The sequence below is a fragment of the Callorhinus ursinus genome, unplaced genomic scaffold (genome assembly GCF_003265705.2).
Source record: "Callorhinus ursinus isolate GAN/ISIS: 27379988/994484 unplaced genomic scaffold, GSC_fseal_2.0 scaffold26, whole genome shotgun sequence".
NCBI lineage: Eukaryota > Metazoa > Chordata > Mammalia > Carnivora > Otariidae > Callorhinus > Callorhinus ursinus.
Window position 1 is genome coordinate 4906325 of NW_027397088.1, and position 24841 is coordinate 4931165.

The window sequence follows — 24841 nt, forward strand, 5'->3', positions numbered from 1 at the left end:
ACCAGCAAACCTAACGACTCCCGATTCGTTACCCCTAAATTAAGCAAAAGCTTAAAGGAAATGCAAAAGTTTCAAATAAATGTATTAATAATAATTCCGTATTAAAAGACATTTACGTTCTAGATACAGTCCTAACCTCCCAATATTCTCAAAATGTCTTTCTACAAACTTTCCCTTAATGCCACTTCAGATTGGGTTATCTATCCAGTAATAAGGCATTTACTATGCCTCCCACTCAGCCCGGCAGCAAAATCATCATCTTGTCCTAGTTTGAGAATTAACTTGTGGGCCCCTCAGTGAAACTAGTTCTCGGAACCGCACACAAAATACCGGTATCTGACTCCCTCTGGGGATTCTTTAGCAAGTTTTCAGAACCAAATGTTCGGTGCCAACATTCACTAGCGGGTAAGCCTAAATCATTCACCCCCTAAACCCTTAGCAGGTGCCATCTATACCTCCTCACGCCCAACCCCCGCCCCGGAAGTTGCGTCATGGCGCTCGTGCGCCATGTCCCCGGATGCACTTCTATATCCGGATTCTTAGAGCGGACTCAGAGCTCCACGGTTCCCTACGCGGTTAGCACATGCGCGAGGGTTCTGCTCCCTTTTCCTCCACTTCCACTAGCCTCTACCGTCCGGGAAGCCGCCGCCACCGCCGCCGAGGAGTCAGGAAGTTCAAGATGGCCGCCGCGGAGACTCTGTCGCTGCGGGAACAGCCAGAGTAAGTAGTCTCTGTGAGCGGTGCGGAAGGCCGGCGCCCTGGAGACCGCCAAGTGGGAAACCGGGGAGACCTGCACGGGCGGGCGGGAAAGTTCAGGCCTAAGGGCGAGAGCCAAACTTTGTCTTTCCCCGCGCGATACGTTGTTGGGCGGGAGGCGTGGGGGGCTGGCGGGCGGGCGGCCTTCGAGTTTCACTCCCGCGGAGGCCGCGGCTGTTGGGTCGAAGGCGGCCGCGGCCTGCCGCGCGTCGTTGCCCTGGGAGGCGTACGCGCGAGCGGCCTCTACAGGTCCCGAGCGCGAGGCGACTGCCGCGACTGTGCGGTCGCGCCTTAGTATTTCTCCCTCTGGGACCGAGCCGAGCTCCTTGGCTGCAGCACTCAGAGGCATCGGTTTTGGGCACCCGAGGAGCAGTGGCGGGAGAGGGGCAAGCAATAAGACTTTCTGCCGTCGTCCTGCTGTTGGTGTCAGTTTTAGGACCTGAAAGCAGGGAGGAGAAGGGATGCTAGGGCTACCCTCTTTGACCATCCCAGAGCTATATAATAGCTTGTCGCTAACGGGGTATTTCGTTTCCCCATCCCTGTGCTCTTACTCCAGCATCATTCGATCTATTTTTTTTCCCCTCTGCCTGTTGGCAGCTTATTTGCCAACTTGCAAACTTGAGGCAAAGTAAGATCAAGTTCTTGGTTTTGAGGCCTGACATTTTTGGCCTGAGTTTGTAGGGCTTCTTTGGGAGTACAAGGGGAAGACGTAGTAGCTGCTTCCAAACCCAAGCACTTTATGTCTATAATTAAGCTAACGTAAGAATCGATGCGGCCAAGTGAAAACATTAACTTGTATGTGCTGCAAAGTCTAACCGTTGCTTAAAAGCAGTATTTTGTTCTCCTGTTCATGTTGGGAAAACTCAAACAAGAACCCAAAATAGAGAGTGAATTTTAAAACAGCATTCATAGAGCGATCTTTTTGTGCATCAGCATTATCTGATTTTTTTTTAAAAATCCGTTTTAGGAAAGGGATACAGTCTCCCAGCAACTAGGGACTGAGAGGAGAAATTTTTACTACCAGGCGCCCCTACACTTCATTGCTATGCATTCAGTTCTAGACTCCTCAGTCATTTGCTTTACTCAAAATTAAACTAAGTTGAAATTGAGGGCTTTTGAAGATTGCTCTGTTATCTTCACAAATTGACTTAGAAGAGAGCAGATGGATTCTAAAGTTTTAACTAGACTTCACCTCCTTTTGTTTCTCATTGAGTTCACAGTGTGGCACGTTCCAGTATTTATGCCAGCACAATACAAATGTTATGCAGCTGTTTTTTCTAGCAATCTCTTCAAAGTTCTGTGGTATCATGTCCATTTATTTGATTTCAGGGACCGTTCAGATTAATTTTGAGGAGTGCTTGGATCATATTTTATATGCATATTCAATACTAGACTTAATAATTAGCATTTATTTATGCCTCTGCAATAAGAATGCCCCTGAAATAAATAGGCTTTAATTCTACCTCGCTTCCTCACAGGACTCTTGGTATAAATGGAGTATTTGGTCTGTAAGTGTCCCACTTAAAATGTTTAACAAAGAAAATAAATTTTGTATGAAAGCAAGTACTGTGTGCTCCTCATAGTGAATGCTGGAATATAGTGTCTGAACAGTTCTTTAGAGGACACTGAGTAGTTTACAATTGTATGAGCTCTATTTGAAGTGGAACATTTGGGAGAAAATAAAAAGTTAAGTTCCCTGAAGGCTTTTTAGTGGCTTTTAGGTTTGTCCTTTAGCTCTCTTTAGTTCAGCCTCTTTGATGGTTTTAAACATTTAAATTTTTATCTGCATTTACTTGTTTGCACTTATCAAGTACCAGATACTGTTCAAAGCACTGAACAAATATTTTATCCTTATAACGACCCTATGGGGGTAGATAATTTGTTTTCTATATTTTACAAATGGTTAAACTGAAGCACAGAGAAATTAAGTTAACTTACCCAAGGTCACACTAAGTGACAAACCCAGGGTTTAAACCCAGGTAGTCTAATTCTAGAGCCCTGCTCCTGACTATTGTACTGTGTAGTCGCCCACTATACATTGTGGTTCCTTTTAAAAATAGCCTTTAAGGTTTGAAATCCTTTTTATTGATTTCCAGTGTCCCAGAAAGGTCCATTTTTTTTTTTTTTGATGTGACAGTTCTAATTCTTTGAAGCTTAATTTTCCATACCTGATTTGGAAAAGGAGGGATGGAGGAGTTCATTTTAAGACTAGTCTTTTGAATCCATTCTTACTTTTACATCTACATTAATTCTGTATTAAAGTAGTTGAAGTTGTCAGAGAAACAGGCTTGATTACTTTCTTTGTAAAGAAGAGAATGCTCAGTATTCTGTTTCCAGAGCATAAATTGAATGCCTCCCAAATAAAATGTCATTAAGAGTATTCTTTTTAAAAATTTAAAAGACGAAGTTAAAATAACACTAGTGGTTCATAATCAGTCTTTATTTTAAAGTTGTTTCATTGTGCTAGATGCCCAGAGACCTTTGTTTGAAGGATGAAACTTATACGTTGCATTTAACAAAATAAATGATAAAAACACTCCTAACACTTCCATATAGTCTGCACTTCAAATCAGCTTCGTTTCCAAATAATGTGATTTGAAGGATATTACTCAATTCTCAGTAAGTACTGTTTTATGACAGTCTTGTAGACCATTTTAAATGTTGGTTTAAACATTCACCTGCTAAATGTGTAAATTGTAAAGTGTTCAATTGCAGAACGTAAGTGTTAAAATGTAAATTTACATATATGGAACTTAAATACCTGTATTTATTATAAACATGAACTATGCAAGAAGACTATGAAGTTTCTTATCAGGGTACCTTTCCGTAAAGTTTTAGAAGAAAGTTGTTGATGATGAACCTAAATTAGCTGTTTTCGCACAAGCTTGTTATGTGTAATATGCCATTGATTCATTGAGTTCACGATTTCCTGATGTACCTAGTCAGACCTCAGTTGGTATTTTCTATGGAATTTGCATTGAGAGAGCAACTTGAGGAGGGTGAAGGTCTACTAACCCCGGTGTAGGAGAATAAACTAATAGGCCCTAAGTGCTTATAGCATCTTTATCAGTAGTGTAGTCATTTCTTTAGATAACATTCATTAAGTTACATTAGAAACTAGGGATACTCATGGAAATAACTCAAGTGACACGGGACATAATGATGTAGCTTCTAATTCTCAGAAGCTTTAGGAGCTGGATTTTCTTTTGAAGGAAATTACTTCCTCTGTGGGTAAACTCTTAAGAATTTTGATTTGCAACTCCTTGAAGGCTTGTAAATTGTAGAAAGCACTAGAAAAGGGTTCAAAGAGTAGATTTTTCTTGGGGAGGGAGGTAATTAAATTTAAATCATTTTGGGGCACTGCATTCACCAGATAGGTGTATGCACTGTGTGAGGCACTGGAGATACAACTGAGCAAAAACAAAATGGTTCCTGTCAAGAGATGAGTATAGTATAGCCAGTAAGCACAGCTGTAGTCTAATGAATACAATTTTTATTTGTTCTTCTATATAAATCATTTATTGACACAACAGATTACTTATTGAGTACCTGCTTACTATAGGTTAGAAAGTTTACTATAGGTTAGAAAGTTTACTAGGCCTTAGGGATAGAGCAGTGAACTAAATAAATTAAAATTCTGCTCTCATAGGGCATGTGTTACAATACGGAGAGACAAACAAGAATTAGGTGGTGGCAGTTACTTTAGAGAAAAAAATAAGCAGAGAAAGGGGATATGTGTGTGGTAGGGTGAGGATTGTGATTAAAATGAATTGGTGAGGAAAACTTGACTGAGAAAGTAATTTAAGCAAAGACCTGAGGCTAGGCAAAGGAACCAGCAATGTATATGTCTGGGAAAAGCATTCCAGTTGGAGAAACAGCAAGTACAAGTACCAAGGCCCTGAAGTAGGGTTTACCTATTGTTTAAGGGGAGCGGTGTGGCTAAAGCATAGTGAGGGTGGGAGGAAAGTAGTAAGATCAATGTGTTGGGGAGGTTGGGCAGATAGTATGGGGCCTTGTAAACAATTTTGGTTTTTATTCTGAATGTGATAGGAAGCAATAATCAAGTTTCACACAGAGTAGTGATATGATCTGACATTTTAAAAGTATCTTCAGTCAAATGGAAGAGTTCTTGACTGACTTGGAATGTAATACTAGCCTTCTCACTAGCTTGATGTGTGTTTGACCCAAGGCAGGACCCTTAAACTTCCTTGAAACTTAGTCTCCTCTGTCCTGGAGACTTAGACGGTATTTCTTCAATACTTTGTGTGGTAGCCTTTTATATATGAACTTATTGCTACAACAAGCCTGTGATTTATCAATACTGTTATTTCCCCAGTTTGTACCATTGAGAAAACTGAGGCATGGAGGAGCGACTTGCCTAAGGTTAGACTAGGTGTGTCATGTTGGAAACACCATTTGAACAAGGTAGTTTGACTCAGTCCATGCTCTTTGACCATATTACTGAAAATAACATTCTTAGTATCAGCCCTGACAGCTCCACAGTGTCATGGTGAGAAATATTTATCCAGTTTCTGAGGAAGAATAATCTCTTACTTTTGAGGCACTTGGTTTGTGCTAGGCACTATTATGAGCCTTAATAACATCTATTAACAACCATGTGATCCTCACAGCTTGCTTTGAGGTAGGTACTATTTTCTGCAGTTTGTAGATGAGGTGCCTGTAGACTTGAGGCCACACAACTAGTATTGGAATCAGGATTTGAAACCAGATAGTCTGGCTATGGATACTGGTTCCTAAAGACACATTAGAGGATCTTCAGATAGTTTGAGTTTTAGCTTATTGACTAGAATTTTGTACTTTGGGCACTGAGATTTTATATGCCTGAAAATCATTGTCAGCCTTTAAAAAGGTTCTCCATACTTGTCTCCATATCTTGAATTAGCCTAATTGAGTTTTTCTCACACGTTTTCCCCTATAAGTTGAGTTTTGGGAAAAAAACAAAACAAAACTATACTACCACTTTCTAGGTTGTGTGATGGGAGATTTCAGGGTAAGGGAAGTGGTTACTTATATGAGGATATAGCCTATATAAGGAACAAAGTTGAAAAGTCTTTGTATCGGAGCGCCTGGGTGGTTCAGTCTTTTAAGCGTCCGACTCTTGGTTTTAGCTCAGGTGGTGATCTCAGGGTCCTGGAACGAGCCCCATGTAAGTCCCCATGCTCAGCGGGGAGTCTGCTTAAGGATTCTCTCTCTCTCCCTCCTGCTGCCTCTCCCTGTGGGTGCGCGCACACTCTCTGTCAAATAAAAACCTTAAAAAAAAAAGAAAGAAAAAGAAATGTCTTTGTGTCTTCTACTTAAACCTGTGGTTTCCCCTCTCTCCCCACCGTAATAGAACCATGTTGTTTGTTTTTGTTTTCGTTTTTTTTTCACATAAAGATACTACACTTTCTTTTTCTAAGTCTTTGAGAAAATTTGATGATCCAGAGAACCCTGGAAAGCCTCTTTGCAAAGCCTCTTTTCTCCACCGGTGCCAAAAGTTCAGTTGCAGCTTCTACAACCATTCGGTATGGTCAGGGGGAATTTATTTTTTCCCCAACAGAGAAGAACAGCCATTAGCAGCCTTCTATTTTTGATGTCTCGCCCCACTGTGAGGAATGTGCTAGTTTTAATTCATGTTGATTCCTGTAAGCATTTGACTGTCTCAAGTATTTCCCCCAGAACTTTTTCAGGAAATGGAAGTCATTTGGCTGATATTTGCTTCGTGACTCCAGGTTGCTTAATTTATTGGACAGAGGTGGTAATTTATTTTAAGGACAAAGTGCTGAAGTGGGGAAATTTATAAAGCTAAATATTATATATTTTATTTTCATACGTGTTTGAAGTGCAAATCTGTGGAAATTCCATTTGTAGGACCAAGTTGACATGCCCATCTTAACATTGTATGCTACAAGAACTCTTCTGATGACAGAATTTTGATTAAAGTGCACTGGAAGATGCAAATATATATTTTTATTCTGTCATCTTTGTTATATATTTTTTTTTGTTTATTTATTCTGTCGTCTTTGTTCCCCATTAGAGAGAAGTCAGTCCAAACTAAAACCTCTCAACCAGAAGATACAGCTTTCTCTGCAGCTGTCTTCAGTACTTTCTTCTTTCTCACAGTCCACAGTACCAAAGTGGAGATTGGCAGTCTGGCAAAAATTTTAATTTTTTGCCATGTGGTAGTTGTATGTTCATGTTCTCCACACCACCTCATTGTTACCAACTAAGAACTTTTCAAAAATATCTCTAGTATGTCACCTCCCTCCTCAGCCCTTCCAACTTTACTGAAGACTGAGACCTGACTGGAGGACCAAATTCTCCTCTGACTTCTGCCATAATGACAGTGTCTTTACAGACCACTCTCTGGCAACCTAATCTTGCAGTTCCTGGGCCTCTGACCCCAGTGAGCCTCTAACTCTATCTCAACCACTCACTCCCATAATCTCCTGCAATATCTTTTCATCTCCTGGAATTGGTCCAGTTGAGATCTTAACCATTAGACCAGTTTCTTCACAAGTTTGATGCCCTGGCAACACTGGTCTGCTTATAGTTTGCTATTTATAACTGTACCTTTTGTCACTTTTTTCCCCCCTATCTAAAGTACTCTTTTCCCTTCTTGTTAATTTCTTACTCATTCTCTAGGACATTTTTACTCAACCTTTATTTTATAATCTATGTACCTTCTCAATGAACATTCCTTCTCTCCTTTCAAAGTCTCTGCTTAACAAGTAGCTGGGGTTTTTCTGTGATCTCCTTGACCATTTTCAGAATGATTTTAGTTGATCCTTCAGTGTTCCCATAATGCCCTTATTTGTATCTTTATCATTGCATTCTTCCAGTGTTTCATGTGACTTTCTTTTCCCCTGAACTATAATTTCCTTGAGGTGGCAGGTACAGTTCTTATACATCTTGTTTTCCTGCTGCCTTTCTTAATGTTTGCATTAAGTGTAGTGATTTTAAAAAAATGTTAAAAGAAATTGAATTCTGAGGCGCCTGGGTGGCTCAGTCAGTTAAGGATCTGACTCCTGATTTTGGCTCAGGTCATGATCTCAGAGTCATGAGATTGAGCCCCGCATCTGGCTTCGTGCTGGGTGTAGAACCTGCTTAAGATTCTCTCTCTCCCCTCCCATTTCTCCCCTTCCTTCTCCTAAAAAAAAAAAAAAAAAAAAAAGACTTCCTTAGTTCTTAATTTTGGCACAAATAATAAATTTAGTAAAAGTACAGGAGTATATAACTTGAAGGACTTGGACAAAATAATCCATATCTTCCTCCAATAATAGTGTGTCTGAATGATTAATGATTTAAAGTCTGGTGTTAGTCTCATATTCTGGGATGCGATGTTTTAGTATGGAATGATTTTAAAGGAGAAGGTTAAATAATACTGTTGTAATCTGCGTTTAACCTGGGATTAATGAACAGCAAGGATTTAGCAAAATAATTTAGAATCATAAACTCTTTCAGCATAGTCTAAACATTTAAGCACAAAAGCTACCCCTTTGATGTAATTAATTTTATTAATATTTTTTTTTGCATGGCACCAATCAATATGAGCGTATTTTGGGAAACTAATCTTTCATTTGAAATTTAAAGAGATTAAATAGCCCGTTGAACAAATATTGGTTCAACTGTAGGCTTTTGCTGATACTGGACTATTGTTGACCTACAGGAGACCCTTTGATGTGATTCAGTCTAATACCACATGGTTGCTCTGTGGCCACTACAGGCTGAGTGTCCTAACTCCTTGTCAGCTCATTTTGAAATTTTAACCTTTGGGGGGTTAAAACATCAGCCATCAGTGCACATTTAGAGAGTGTTTGTTTTGGATATAGCTGAATATTGGTTGTAAAGATTTTAAAAAGAAAAAGTATACTTCTCAATATAAAGTGGAGAAAGAGATTAGTCTCCCAATATATGGCAGTATGTTTTCTGGAAAAAGAAAATAGGGGGTGGGGCATGCCTTTGGTGTTAAGTCTGTGTGGGAAATTATGGTTTAAAAAGTTAGTGACTTTAAATCAATATTAACATTTTACTGTACTGGTTTTGGATTTTCTTTTTATTAAGTGTGATTATTTTAACTTCCCTCATTATGTATGTATTCTTTGTATTTGAGTTCAACCATTAGAAACAAATTGAAGTTAAATCACTAAGTTAGTTTTTGCCATATATCTTTGCAATTAAACGTCTGAAGCTGTTCTGAAAATATTTCAGTGACTAACTTCATGTGCTACATTGAGATGTATTTTATCATTATTTTGTTAATGACTAAATGCTTGATAAATGATGAAATTTTAAAATGTGTTTGATAAATTTATAGGATGGAAGATGCTGATAATTCCGAAAAGAGTGTAAATGAAGAAAATGGAGAAGTATCAGAAGACCAGTCTCAAAATAAGCACAGTCGTCACAAAAAAAAGAAGCATAAACACAGAAGTAAACATAAGAAACATAAACATTCCTCAGAAGAAGACAAGGATAAAAAACATAAACATAAGCATAAACATAAGAAACACAAAAGAAAAGAGGTTATTGATGCTTCTGACAAAGAAGGTATGTCTCCAGCAAAAAGAACTAAACTTGATGATTTAGCTTTGCTGGAAGACTTGGAAAAACAGAGAGCCTTGATTAAAGCTGAACTTGATAATGAGTTAATGGAAGGAAAGGTCCAATCTGGGATGGGGCTCATATTGCAAGGCTATGAGTCTGGCTCTGAAGAAGAGGGGGAGATTCATGAAAAAGCAAGAAATGGAAATAGGTCTAGTACCAGATCATCAAGTACAAAGGGGAAACTTGAACTAATGGACAATAAAAATAGTACAAAAAAGCGAAGTAAAAGCAGATCCAAAGAACGGACTAGACATAGGAGTGATAAAAAGAAAAGTAAGGGAGGTGTTGAAATAGTTAAAGAGAAGACAACTAGGAGCAAGTCAAAGGAGAGGAAAAAGTCCAAAAGTCCATCCAAGAGAAGTAAGTCTCAAGATCAAGCAAGGAAATCAAAATCTCCTACCCTTAGAAGGCGATCTCAAGAGAAAATTGGGAAGGCCAGATCTCCTGCTGATGACAAGGTTAAAATTGAAGATAAAAGTAGGTCAAAAGATAGAAAAAAATCCCCAATTATAAATGAAAGTAGAAGTCGTGATCGAGGCAAAAAATCCAGATCCCCAGTTGACTTAAGAGGTAAATCCAAAGACAGAAGATCACGGTCCAAAGAGAGAAAATCAAAACGGTCTGACACGGATAAAGAAAAGAAGCCAATTAAATCTCCCTCTAAAGATGCTTCTTCTGGGAAAGAAAATCGGTCACCCAGTAGAAGACCTGGTCGAAGTCCTAAAAGAAGAAGTTTGTCTCCAAAACAGCGGGATAAATCAAGGAGGAGTAGATCTCCACTTGTAAATGACAGAAGGTCTAAACAAAGCAAATCACCTTCCCGAACTCTGTCTCCTGGTAGAAGAGCCAAGAGCCGATCCTTGGAAAGAAAACGAAGAGAACCAGAAAGGAGACGACTTTCTTCTCCAAGGTAACTTGTTTTCAAAATGTTAATGCTTTTTACCAATGCACCGGATTTTAAAAAGGAGAAACTAGAGCTTGTACACAATAAAAAATGAGGTAGCGTAATCAGTCTTACAGTTTTAAATAGATCCTGTCCACTAACTAAATTAATATTTGTACTTTTTTCAGTGAGTATCTTGACTAAAAGATTTACAAATACTGAACTTGGTTGACAGAATCAGTTTTTTTCCCCCAGGTTCTTAATTTAGTATCAAATTTGCAGAATCACTGTTTTAAATCCAAGTAATTTGGCTGATAAAAAAATCTATATAGGTATACCCATTTGTATATTCCCATTTATGGGAAGTGAGGGGAATTTCTAGAGCAAGGATTTTTCATTGAACAGTATAGACTGAAATTTTTAACTTTAAAAAAGGAGGTGTCAATTTAAGGATTGTGATGTATCCATTCTTTTGAATTGGCATGATTTTGAATTCCAACAATGTAAATTGGAACTACCAAATTTTTTTTTGCCCCCAAAACAAAATTAAATTGAAAGTGGACATTTTTTTTGTTACTAATTCATATACCTGTAATCGCATTGTTTAAAAAAATAGTTATGTCTTAAGTTTAGGAAGAAGAATAGTGTAAGAAATGATTTTATTTTTTTACCAATAATAATGAAAATGATTCATATTTGTATAATGCTTTTAGCCCATTGGTTTTTTCCTCAAATTCTCCTGATTATCTCTCCTCATAAAGTAGAGTGACTCTCATATTCATTTTATAAATGAGAAAATTGAGAGATTATTCCATTTACCTAGCATCATAGAACTAATAGGTAATTAAGACACATGAAGGATTTTAGCAGAGTGGGTGGGGATTGTTTAGACTAGTCTAAACTACTTTAGAAACTTGATTTTTTTTTTAGTATCCTTATGTTGAATAATTGGACATGTGAAATTATCAGCCAGGTTTAGCTTAAAAGAAGGTTGGCTTATACTATGTAAAGATACGAATTCCTAGCCACGTATTGTGTCTGAGTATAAATACAAGTTGACCTTAAAGTTTAAATCGTTTTTTCTGAAAAATTTCAAGAATGCTGTTTTCACAAAGTGCTGTATCTTAGATACTCTTAATTCTTCTAAGTAGCATTGTAATTAAATGGCCCCCTTCTTCCTTTAGCTTTCTAAATTGAGACAGTTGTTAGTGTTGCTGATTATGTTCTCTAAAGTGTTTCTAAGTGATCTTTGTTTCTTTCAGTTTGTCTTCCCTTTGAAAAGGAAATTCAGAGCAGTTTATTAAGGACTAGAGTTGAATATTTGAAATAATTTTTTTTAATTACAGAAAAGATACTAATTAAAGAGAAATTCAGATAAGGCAAAAGCCTGTAGTTCTTACCTTTTCATCCTTCCACTACCAGTCATAAGAATATGTCCTAGTTCTTTTTTTATGCACATACAATTATATGAATATTCTTTCATACAGAAATGGAGTCTTACATATTAAAATGTGATTTGCTTTTTTCATGAAACATTTCTGTGACAGCAAAGATCTTTTTTTTTAGCTCTTTATATAGCAGCACCATATTTCACAGTATATATATACAAAGTTGAGCTTTGAACAACACAGGGGTTATGGGCACCAGTTGCTCACACAGTCAGAAATGGGCATATAACTTTGGAGTCCTCCAAAACTCAATTACTAATAGCCTACTGCTAACTGGAATCCTTACCAATAACTTACCACGTATTTTGTATGCTCTAGTATCATATATACTGTATTGTTGAAGTAAGTTAGAGGTAAGAAAATCCTAAGGAAGACTAAATACATTTACAGTACTGTACTGTAAAAACAGTCTGCATGTGAGTGAACCTGTGCCGTTCAAACCCATGTTCAAGGGTCACCTCTAATCATTCCCTTACTGAAACATGAAAATTTTGGTTGGTTCCAGTTTTCCAGGATTCTATGCAAAAATGTCCATTGTTTATGTGTGAAGTTTTTTGTAGAATAGATTCATAGAAGTGAAATTGCAAAGTCTAAGGTAACGTACATTTACATTTTATGAAGTATTGTTGAATGTCTTAACAGGAAAGTTATACCAATATGTATTTCCTTGACTAGATGGACTGTCCCTTTCTCTAAACCCTTACTTAGATTTTGTTTGTTCTAAGGTTAACAGTGATTGTAAGATGCTGTTGTATGTAATATATTAAGAATAAGACTATATTACAAAATGTCAAAATTTAGGAAGAAAACAGTCTTCAAACTGGAGGAAATGGAATACTGTTACTTAGACAAGTTTTATTTGAGTTGTTTATCTGGAATTAGAATCAGTGGTTTAACAACATGAATAACCTTTATAGTTTTTCAAATTGTGAGACCAGAGGGAATAGACCTTTTACTGTGTGCGTACCATAACCCCAAAATGTAATTGTGATTTTCTGAATTCAAGTTTTGTTGCAAAACATGTTAATCTGTGTGTTCTGTCTTCAGGTTAGTGTGCCCTTTCTTAAGATGTCTTTTATGTGCAAAACAAATTCATTAATGTATTTTTCTATTAACCTGTATTTGGTCCCCTTAAGAACACGACCTCGAGATGATATCCTCAGTAGACGTGAAAGATCAAAAGATGCCAGCCCAATCAATAGGTGGTCTCCAACCCGAAGAAGAGCAAGTAGATCTCCAATTAGAAGACGGTCTCGTTCCCCACTCAGACGTAGTAGGTCACCCAGGAGAAGAAGCAGGTCTCCTCGGAGGAGGTAGAGATATGTTACATATGTTGACCTTTTTCATTCATTAAACTCTGTATGCTTCTGAAGCTTCATATTAGCTCATTAGGTGGGTTTTCTTAAAGACCATTTTTCTCTGTGAAAAATTGAAGCTGCGATCCCATGTAGTTTCCTTTTTACCAATGTGATATTTCACACACACTGATTTTTCTTTATCTTTTTTTCAAATTTAAATTAGTGGTGCATTAAAAACTCAGTCTTTTGAAAGGGGAACACTTTTTTTTTCCTACTTCTTAAGAAAGAAATACTACATGAGCTATGTTTACTGGTTTGTTTTGTTTTGTTTTAAGCAGGATAGATTATAAGGTAATAAATAGCCCAGTTTCCACTCATTATGTAATTGCAGGTCTCTATTTTTCTATTAACTTTTATTTGGTCCCCTTAGAACATGACCTCAAGATGATAGCCTCAGTAGTTGTTAAAGACTCTCTTGGCAAAAACTCTTTAACTCACAGTAGTAGAAACCATTTTATGTAAAGCACATGTAGTGAATTGGTTAATCAAAATGTTGGTTTGTAAAGCAGGAATCATTTTAAAGTATATGCACTAAATATTTTTTTAAAGGTGTATCTATTTTACAGCATGCAAGTGGGGGCAAGGGCAGAGGGAAAGAATCTCAAGCAGACTCCCTGCTGAGCACAGAGCCAGCCTCAGGCTTCATCTCACAGCCCTGAAATCATGACCTAAGCTGAAACTAAGTCTGCCACTTAACCGACTGAGCCACTCACGCAGCCCTGTGTGTTAAACATTTTAACTCAAACATAAGTGGACTTTCATTTGCCAATTTTTTAACATTTTTAATTGAACTAATACATGAATGTAGTTTAAAAAGACAGCATACCAATGGCTTATATTCCAACCAGTGGATACATCTTTACATTATCTCTGAGTATTTTTGTATACTAGATTTCTTGAAGTAGAAGTGCTTTGTCTGAGGTTGTGTATGTTTAAATTTTTGAAGTTATTGCCATGTTATTTATTGATTTCTTACTTTGGACAATTTCTTTTCTTTTCCTTTCTTAAGTAGACTCCGTGCTCATAGTGGAGCCCAGTATGGGGTTTAAACTCAAAACCCTGAGATCAATACCTGAGCTGAAATCAAGAGTTGGACACTTAACAAACTGAGCCACACATGCACCCCAGCAATTACTTTTTTTAATTCCACCCATCACACTTTCTTTTCTACCTAATTGTATCACATTTCTCTATGTTTTTACAGTCATTATGCTCTTGTGCCTGTTGCTCATTGCTGAGCAAGTAGTCAGGGGAAGGGGGCAAGGAAAGACCTTCCTCCTAATGTTTCTAGCCTTCTGTTTCCAAACTGACTAATAGGCCTGCTTGTACAGTTATTGTAGAATTTGTTTTCCCTTTTCTGTCCTCTGGATATTCCCTTGTTTCTCTCTTATTTTGTTTTTCCCTTTCCTGTATCCAGCATTTTCAGGTTTTACTTCCTTGCTTTGTTAATGCATCTCCAACAACTTCCTATGAAAAGGACATTTTGGGGGACTTTTGTTTCTTAAAAGTCCCCCCTTTTTTATTTTCTTTCTTTTTCTTTTCTTGTCTTCTCTTTTTTCTTTCTTTTCTTTTCTTTTCTTTTCTTCTTCTTTTCTTTTCTTTTAGATTTTATTTATCCAACAGTGAGACACACAGTGAGAGAGGGAACACAAGCAGGGGGAGTGGGAGAGGGAGAAGCAGGCTTCCCGCGGAGCGGGGAGCCCGATGCGGGGCTCGATCCCAGGACCCTGGGATCATGACCTGAGCCGAAGGCAGACGCTTAACGACTGAGCCACCCAGGCCCCCCCCGCCACTTTTTTTAAATCCCCATTGCTGATTTGATTTGTCAAGGAGTAGAATTGCAAGTTGAAATAATTTTTTTCTTAAGAATTTTGAAATTGTTATTCCACAGATTTCTGGTTTCCAGTATTGCTATTGAGAAGTCCTGTTCTGATGCCTGGGCATTTCTAAGAGGACTTGCTTTGTCTCTCTCCCTCTGTTTTTATAATAAATGTCCTGCATTCTGGAATTCCACTATAATGTGCCTTGGTGCATGTCTCTTTCCATTGATTTTGCTGGGCACTAAATAGGCCCTTTAAAGCAGAAATATTATGACTGCCTATTCCTGGAAATTTTCTCTGTTTTGTTTTTGTTTTGGTTTGCCTTCTTGCCCATTGTTCCCCCCCCCACTGGACCTTCTGTATTGTTCCACTGATTTCCCCACACACACAGTCATCTTTGATGTTTGTCCTTTTGTTCTACTTTCAATCTAGGAGATTTTCCCATTCACCCTTCTTACCTTTCTATTGATTTTTTTCCCCCTGTGCTCATGTATATTTATTTTTATTTCTAAGACTTGTTGGCTGTTTAATTTTTATTATGACATTTTACTCATGTTTTATAGAAATAGCATCTCTTAGGTCAAAGATGATAATGAGTTTATTTTATGGAGTTTTTTCTTGATAGTTTTCTTACCTATACTTTTTCATTTTAAACTTTTCTTCCCAGATTCCTGTTGTTGTTCCTTACCTTTTTTCATTTGAGGACTTTACTCATAAACAGCTGGATCCTTCTTGTTGCCTATTCTCATTTAAAACTTAAGCCACTGTGAAAGCTGAATGGAAGCTTTCTTCCATTCTGAGAATGTAGAATTTGTGGCTTAGTGGGTATCACTTCAGTGTAACTAAATCTCTTTAGCATATCCATGACTGTAGCCCTCTTCTTTTGGGCTAGCAGTTTTCCAGAATCCTCTCGTCTGCTGGAGAATATTGTCATGTTTGCAAGGAGAGTTGTGGTTCTTCATAATGTAGACTTCCCCTTATTCCTTTAATGTTCAGTACTGTGCCTCCCTGCTACCTTGGGTCAGTTTTTATAACAAGCAACACCTCTCTATAAAATAAATTTTAAGTATTATGCCAGAATGTGAAGGGGGATTTTTGGCATTTTTCTACTGAGTCAGGAAGGGAACTATTCAGAGGCAAGCTGTTGCTAAGGCTTTCAACCAGTTCTTTTTAGCTTTTACCTTACACCACATCTAACAATATGGTGTCTCCAGTTTGTGAGGCTTTCTTGGGTTTTGTGGCATGCATTTACTTGTTTCTTATTTACCTTGTCTGTTCCTGTTGGACTAATATTTAAATTTGATTTATTACTATTCTATCCAATTTGCACATCAAGATTTTGTTGTCATAATTCTTCTCATTCTCTTTGCCTGAGGGTTTTCTTTTCAGTTGTTCCTTTCATGTTATTTTAGTAAGGTTTCTTGAGAAATGTGACATAAGCATGGTAGTCAGATGTGATAGTAACTGGGAGTTTGCCAATTCTCTGTAGACTTAGCAGCCTTTTGTTTGGAGTTCCATAGCATCTTTCCAACATAAACTTCACCTTTAATGCTTGAACTATAATATCAGTTTCTGTTACACATGAGGCAAGACCTTTTTGCACTTATAAAAATGTCTGAGGGGCATGTTAATTAGACTTGGAATTTTTGTCACATTTGTCTTTTTATACCTTATTAGCAGTGATCTCTTTTTAAACTCGGTTTTATTGAAACATATTCACATAAAATAGATTCACTCTTTTTGGTGTAAAGTTATAGGAGTTTTGACAAACACATAATCACCAAAATCAAGAACATTTCTATCGCCCCCAGAGTTCTTTTGTGCCCCTTTGCAGTCCAGTAAGAACAATAGCTGTATTTTAGTTATCTTCAATTAAGCTGATTAACCCAATCTTTCTGATCTGTTATTTTACTTTAAATTTTTAATTAACCCCTTTTTAAAAGATTCCATTTTTAGAACAGTTTTAGGTTCACAGCAAAATAGAGCTTTTGAAAAGTACAAAGAGTTCTTTATACTACTGCCCCCAACACACCCACAGCTTCTCTACCTTTAATTGACCTTTAAAATGTGTGTATGTATGATTCCCCCCCCCCCAATAGGGACAGAGGTCGGAGGAGCCGGTCACGCTTGAGAAGGCGGTCTAGATCACGGGGTGGTCGTAGACGGAGGAGCAGAAGCAAAATAAAGGAAGATAAATTTAAAGGAAGTCTTTCTGAAGGAATGAAAGTTGAACAAGAATCTTCATCTGATGATAAGTAAGAATGGAATTTCTCATAATTGCCTTTTTCCAATTTAGACAAGTACTGTTTGACCTGGAAATCTTTTAATTTCCACCTGGATATTGTAAGTGAATCTATTAATTAGATCCTGAATTTACAAGTTAATTTTTTCTGTATATTTTATAGGTTAAAATTATGTGGCAGAGGTCATGGTTTTCTGATTTTAGAGGTTCCAGTTTTGCCAGTTTTGACTGGAGTGAATATCATGAGCCTTCCCTTTTTCATTTTGTTAGAGATAACAGCCCTACCAATCTTGATTACCAGTTTTACAGTGGTTGGGGGTGGGGGGTATAGTGATTTTTAAACTTTTCAGTTCGTGTGAAATGATACATACTTTGCGGTTGAAGCTATCTGGTGTTAAGTATGCCTGTTACAGTGTGGAAAATACAGAAACATTTCACTGTCTAGTGGATAAAATTTTTTTAATGTGAATTTAGTTGTCTAGATAGAACATCTAAAAAAATAATTTAGAGCAGTGGTCCTCAGCTGGGGGTAATTTGCCTTTCTGAGGACATTTTGTCAATATCCAAAGGTATTTTTGGTTGTCATCTTGTGGCTAGAGACCAGAGATACTGTTCAACATCTGCTAATGCACAGGACAACACCCTCTTCCATAACAAAGAATTGTCAAAATATCAGTAGTGCTAAGGTCAAGAAAGCCCAATCAGAGCTAGGTGATATGCAAGTTAAGGGAAGGGTGTTAAACATAGATCCTGATATCTTGAGAATGCATTTTGCTTACTGGTGTGCAGTGAACATTCAGCAGATCATAAAAGAGGCTGTGCGGGGAGGGATTGTAAAGATTCAGAGTTCTTTGGGAGGAAATTGGGACCAGTTGGGCAGTGTCTGGGGATAGAGCCACATTCCTCGTCAGATTGTAGGCGAATATTTACATACGCATCTTTGATAGGGAAAAGATCCATAGCTTGCCAAGGATCTATAGCTTTCTGTGACCCAGAGAAGGTACTAGTTTTCTTACGTGTCTCACTCTTACTCTGTTAGGGGTTAAAACTGAGGCTGGCTAGGTGAAATGACTTTAGTAATAGCAAGGTCATGGTAGAGCCAGGGGTTACTTTTTTGAACTTAAGGATCTTTTGTTCCTAATTTGGTGCCATGAAACAAGTCAGGAGAAAAATGAGATACAGAGGGTTAAATTACTTGCCAGGATTCCAAACCAGGCAACTGAGAGAGTTTAGAAACAGGATAAAGAGAATAAGGTGGCTTAAGACTTTTGCTGGAACTTGCGGATAACCTGTGTTTTCTAGCTTTTATTTTTAAACTGTGTAATAGTTATGGTTTGTGACTGTCTAAGGATGTTTGAAATTGTGTGCATATATGTGCATTTTTTTTTTTAAAGCCTTGAAGATTTTGATGTAGAGGAAGAAGATGAAGAAGCCCTAATAGAACAGAGAAGAATACAGAGGCAGGCGATTGTTCAGGTATGTGATATTAGTAAAGTTTTGAGCAATCCTTTTTAAATAATTACTCTCTTAGTAAAAGGGTTTTTACTTTAATAAAGAATTGATGGTGGTAGCAATTAAGTCTTAAGGAAATGTATATGTGAAATTATCTTTATGAGATTTGAAAAGATAATTTCTTATGTTGAAATGGTTGCCCTTTTTTGTTATATATAGGATTTGGATATAAACTATAAGGCAGAATTTGAAGTGTTTTTTGTTTTTGTTTGTTTTTGGTTTTTGGAATTTCATTTAGCAAAAAATTATGTAATTATACCTGTTTCTATATCGGGGGGAAAACCATTTTAATGTCTAAAAAAATAGATTTTCTTGTGTAACTGTGATTGCTTAAATGGGACATCTCAAAAATAATTTTAAAAGTAGTTTAGAGGTAGGTGATTAAGAAAATGGGGTGGGGAGAAGGTGTTGTATATAAGTCTTTGCGTAGTCATTTAAGATTACCTTCCTTGAAAGATTGTCCGTTATGCCTTGGGCATCCTGAGATAGAGCCATGGCCACTAGATCCTTTGTGGATGGCAGTGCCTGTAAAGTGTAATGCTTTCTCTTGATCATGGGAAGGTGAGTGATGGAGTAAAGAACACATTCTGGAAGAAGTGAAAAATGTTTAGGTACTATAAGGAAGATATCAGGCAAAAGGAAAGAATAGTTGTGCCTGCCAGCTTACCTACACATACATAGCAAATCATAAATCTAGCACTGGAGGTCAGAGCAAAGGAAAGAACTTGAATCACCAGAGGATGTAGGGCAAAACTGGAATTCCAGAGAAACTTGCTTTTCTGGGACACTGATGAAATTGTTGTTATTAAACTGATATCCCTAGAGACTTGGTTGAATCTTTTTTTGTTCTTGCCCAGGTCCACAATCCCTTATCTCCAGCCCCTGGGGCCAGATGTGCTTCAGAACTCAGAACTATTTGAATTTTAGAAAGGTAATATGGTGCATCTGTGTATATTATTTAGCCCCATCAGTGGGGTCTAGAACAGCACCCCACTATCAAACACATTAGTATTTCTGCAATGAGACATATTATGTTCACACTGGGGGATATAAAAAAAAGACTACAAATAGTATCACATCTGTTCAGGTGAGGTTTTGTCACCTAATGAATGTGCACCAAACATAGAAAAACTTTTTCAGAGTTTTGTGGATTTTGGAAATATATGTAAGGGATTGTGGATCTGATTCAATCAAGACATCAATACCTTTTTAAAGTTTTTAACATTGACAGTCTTTTCAGTGTGATACCTCTTAGCAGATATGCATCAGATTTTATGAAAATAGTATGTTGTATTATTGTTACAGAAATACAAATATCTTGCTGAAGATAGCAATATGTCTGTGCCATCTGAACCAAGCAGCCCTCAGAGCAGTACCTGTACACGGTCACCTTCTCCGGATGACATTCTGGAAAGGGTAGCTGCTGATGTGAAAGAGTATGAACGGGAAAACGTTGATACATTTGAGGCTTCAGTAAAAGCCAAGCATAATCTAATGACTGTTGAACAGAATAATGGTAAGTTAGATTTTTGTTTTGACATGCTTTTCTCTGAATTTTTAGCTCTGTAAATAATGAAAAAGATTGTTTTGAGATGGGTAAAAGTGAAAGGGATTAGAAATGTTGCCCCTCCTGAATCTTAGGGTAATACAATATTAAATGTGTCCCAGTGAATGTCCTTTATAAATGTTTTGATTAGTTCACGTAACCTAAACAGTATTATACTGAATCTCATGTATTCATTACCTTCTGTTTGGGGCACCTGGCTGGTTCAGTGAGTAGAGCATGTGACTCTTGATCTCGGATTTGTGAGTTCAAGCCCAGTGTTGGGCATAGAGCTTACTTAAAAATAAAATGTTGTCATTACCTTCTATTTTGCTTGCTAGAGTAATTTAAAGCAAATCCCAGCCATGATTTCATTTCATAAATGAAATTGTGTATCTCTTCTAGGTAAGGACTTTAAAAAAAACATTACTTGGGTACCTGGGTGGCTCAGTCAGTTAACTGTTCAACTCATGATTTCGGCTCAGGTCATGATCTTGGTCCTGGGATTGAGTCCCATTTTGGGCTCCATGCTGAGCAGGGAGTCTGCTTGAAGCTTCTCTCTCTTCTTCCCCCTCTCCCCCTTCTCACACTTTCTAAGTAAACAAAATCTTTTAAAAATAAAAAACATTATACCTAAAGAATTGATCATTTTTAAATCTTTCTAATTACAGTTGGTTGGTTTGAATCAAAATCCAAATAAGATGCACATCTCAATCTCCAAGTCTTTAGTACTCACTCTCATCCTTCCCTCCCCCCTTTCCATTTTCTTGTGAGGATGCTGAGGCCATGTGTCCTATAAACTTTTCTTTCCGTTGTGATATTGCCACATTCTTGTTTCATTTATCTTTATTTCTTCTATCCTCCATGTTTCTTATAAACTAGTATAAGTGTTAGAGACCTGAGTAGATTTACGTTAATTTTTTTTTGGCAAGAATACTGCCTAAGTGGTGGTGTGTACTTGCATCGCATCGAGTGGCATGTGGTGTGTGCTTGTCCTGTTTTTATTGATCTTGAGATTGTGTGTTTAGATAAGATGATCACATCTGTCCAACATGAAGTTGCCCTTCAGCTGTTCACCTGGCAGTTTCAGCAGCCATTGGTCATCATTCCTTAGATCCACTATTTCATGAGGGGTGGGGGCAGGTGGGCACACTCCAAAGCTGTGATTCTCAAATTTCCATAATTCCTTTTGAATTATTAGCTGTAATTCCATCAGAGAAGAGGTTTCCATTCTTTCGTTAACTAAGAAATATAGTTAGTACAGGAGTGTCAGGTTAAATGCTTGGTTATTTTCTTTTATTGACTGATACTTAGGGTAGAACAGATCTGGTACATTAACAACCTCCAGAGATGACCAGTGAGGTTTGGGTTGTTTTTGTCAGGTTTTTATTATTTGGTATCATTATGTACTAAAATTCTCTCCAACTGAGGTAGGGGGGAGGAAGGGAGCATTTTTAAGTTGGTTTCCAGTGTCTTTTTGATCCAAACCCTACAGGATTTATTGGTATTAATATATTATGTTTCTTTCTAGGACGGGTTGGCAACTGTTTGTTTAAGGTCAGATAGTTAATATCTTAGACTTTTGTAATTTATGCGTTTTTTTCTCTGTTCCAACCACTGAACTGTGCTGTTGTAATGCCAAAGCAGCTATGTTTGGAAAAAAACTATGTGGACACCAAAACTTAAATTTCATATAATTCTCACATGTCACAAAATATTCTTATGTTTTTCCCTAAAACCTTTAAAAATGTAAAAATGGGCCACATAAAAACAAGCAGGGGACCAAATTTGCCCCACTCTGTAGTTTACAAACTCCTGTTCTACCACATTGTAAGATATCACAGGCTCACCTTGTACATATCTTGTCCCAGAACCGAAGCAGCTATTGCTCCAAGGAACCCTGGTTCCATTTAATAGGAAATGCCATTTAGACTTCACAAAGCACTTAGGAGTGCCCATTATTCATGGGTTTTTAATGGACCAAGCTAGGACGTGCATTTCTGCATTTTTGGAAAGGGGAGGTTCATACTGAAAAATTGCCATTCAAACTTGAGATTACAGGGTTTTTATTAACATCTTTGATTTTCGACTTGTTTCTTTTATAGTGAAAAACCTGATTCCTGATAACATGATTATTTATGTTATTTTGAAGCTTTTATTTACATAGTTATCAGTATGATCACCAATATTGAATGTAGTGAATGCAAATTGAAAATTTAATGATTCTTTTTATCCTTGGGATACATTCCAAGGTGTAAAGTCATTTGAAATACTTTGGTACGGTTATACCACCCATTTGATAGATTTGGGTTTATTTTAATTGCTTTTGATTTTCAGGAATTTTTGGTTTGATTATTAAAATGTCTTTCACATGTGTATTTGTATTTTTGCCTACACAAGCACACACAAAAATATACACACTCATCAGTATGAAAAGATCTTCATTCCTTTTTACAGCTATGTGCTATTCCAGCGTAATAAATGTGCCAAGGCTTATTCACTATGTCTTCTAATGGTGGATGTTTGGGTTGTATCCAGTTGTTGATTATTCATTGGAGTATTAATTATAATGTCATTGCGCATTAAGTCATTTTTTAATGCTAAAACTGTATCTTTGAAATAATTTCCTAGAAGTGGGGTTGCTGGGTTAAAAGAGTATAATGTGCTGTGTTTCCATATTTCACTCTGTAAGGCTTGCACAGTTTTGTCTCCTGCAAGTAATGTTTGAGTACTTGCTTATCAGGGCCTTGTTACTGGGATGTTGTCATACTTTCAGGTTTATTAGCCTATCTCAAAAGAGAAAGGGTATTTCTTTATAATTTTAATTTGCATTTCCCTTACTATAAGTGAGATTGGGTGTGTGTTCATATGCTTCAAGCCCTTGCATTCTTTTTTTCTTTCTTTTTTTAAGGAACTCCTTTTATTTTGCCCAGTTTTTCTAGGGGATTATTGGACTTTTTAGGGGAGAGATACATAGAGATCTAGATCTATAGTGGGGTATTAACCTTTTGAGATTTTAAGTTGCAATTTGGAAATGGAATTTTTTAAAGAGGAACTTTGATTTTAATACATAATCATTATTTAGCTATTAGCATATTAATTTAACAGTGGAGAAAATACTGACATTAGGTCTTTCAACTTTCTAAAATGCATCCTTTTAGTAAAAAATGGGTAGCTTTCTAGATCTTAAGTGTTACAAAGTGACTTTAAGTTGGGTATTAGTGAAAAACTGATGTGCAATTCAGTTTGAATTGCTAGTGATATTACATTGATGACTTATTTGTGTTTTAATATGTATCCCTTCATTTTTCAAATATTACTGTTAATTTCCATTAAGGTTCATCTCAGAAAAAGCTCTTGGCACCTGATATGTTTACCGAATCTGATGATATGTTTGCTGCCTACTTTGATGTAAGTAATTTTAAGTCATAAAACATAACTATTAAACAAAATATATATAGGGATGCCTGGGTGGCTCAGTCGGTTAACCGGCTGCCTTTGGCTCAGGTCGTGATCCTAGGGTCCTGGGATCGAGCCCCACATGGGGCTCATTGCTCAGTGGGGAGCCTGCTTCTCCCCTGCTTGTGCTTGCTCTCCCCCTCCCCCTGGTGTGTGTCAAATAAAATCTTTATTAAAAAACTATATATATATAATAAGTATGTGTGTTGTATACAGAGAGAGAAAAGGATAAAGCAAATTAATAAATGTTAATACTTGGACAGTCTGAATGAAGGGTATCTGGAGACTCTTTGTACTAGTGCTGCAACATTTCTCTAAGTCTAAAAGTAGGTTAAGATTTTAAAAAGTGGCAGAACAGTTTGAGAGCTTCCGAAAAGTTAAATACCAAATGACTTAAACCTGTAGTTATTTTTTTGAAACAACTGTTTTTTGGATTTACAAACCAGGGCAGGGGGGCGGGGGTACATAGTTAGCTGAGACAAGATGATGTCAGTAATTTCCAGGCCTGTATTAAAACAGAGTCCACTTTGGGCTTCTATATTGTGGGTGAATGAGAACTTAGGATTTGGATCCTAATACATTCACTGAAGAGTTGGGAATGTTATTACAAGGAATGGGTTAAGAAATTTTGTTTTTTTAGCTATTAATGACTTTTCTTGAAAAAGTCTTAACATATTTAAAAGTATGAGATCATTTTCATTATATATTCAAGAGAACATGAGAAATAAGGAGGCTTTGGCAAGGGAAAGTGGAGGGCTAAACATAAAATAGAGAAATTAAAAATAGAGTAAGATTAAACAGTCAGTGTCCAGGACCCTGAAGACATTGGTCATTGGCTTAAGTAACGTATCTATATTTTGCAATGGGAACACCAAAACAAAGCTAGGTTAAGAGAGGATGAAATGATTAAGCTGGTGAAAGTATCCCCACCCATCATTTATTTGGACGATAGTGAAGGGTCTTCCGGGTATCATGGAAAGTGATGTGTCATAGTCTTCAGAAGTTCCACATACTCTTAATTTCTCACACCAACTGTTAGTGCAGCATATATGGGAAGAGAAATCAAGGGGTGTTTCGTGGACAAAGCAGTAAAAGAAATGTGAAAATTGGTAGGAGAGAGAGTTGAACACTGTTAACTGAGTGCCCATCTATAATTTTTGTTCTCTATTAATAACTATAAAAAAACCAGATCTGGTTTTGAGTTCTTATTTTC

The 24841-nt window shown here is 37.1% G+C and overlaps 1 protein-coding gene across 15 annotated transcripts in view; it reads left to right on the forward strand.

The window, feature by feature from the left end:
• Nucleotides 1-524: 524 nt before the first annotated feature.
• PRP4K (pre-mRNA processing factor kinase PRP4K) overlaps nucleotides 525-24841 on the forward strand; it is a 38211-nt gene continuing 13894 nt past the window's right edge. For 13 of the 15 annotated variants that reach the window (XR_012373792.1, XR_012373794.1, XR_012373790.1 and 10 more), the window contains exons 1-7: nucleotides 526-720; nucleotides 9074-10273; nucleotides 12831-13007; nucleotides 16972-17127; nucleotides 18509-18590; nucleotides 19932-20142; nucleotides 23507-23580. Coding sequence is in view for 2 of the 15 variants with exons in the window: in XM_073877522.1 (XP_073733623.1) it covers nucleotides 584-720; nucleotides 9074-10273; nucleotides 12831-13007; nucleotides 16972-17127; nucleotides 18509-18590; nucleotides 19932-20142; nucleotides 23507-23580 (2037 nt within the window). In the remaining 13 variants the exon portion in view is untranslated. Of the gene's footprint in view, nucleotides 721-9073; nucleotides 10274-12830; nucleotides 13008-16971; nucleotides 17128-18508; nucleotides 18591-19931; nucleotides 20143-23506; nucleotides 23581-24841 lie in introns of all 15 variants that reach the window. The other 2 variants (XR_012373802.1, XM_073877523.1) reach the window with 1 other exon arrangement.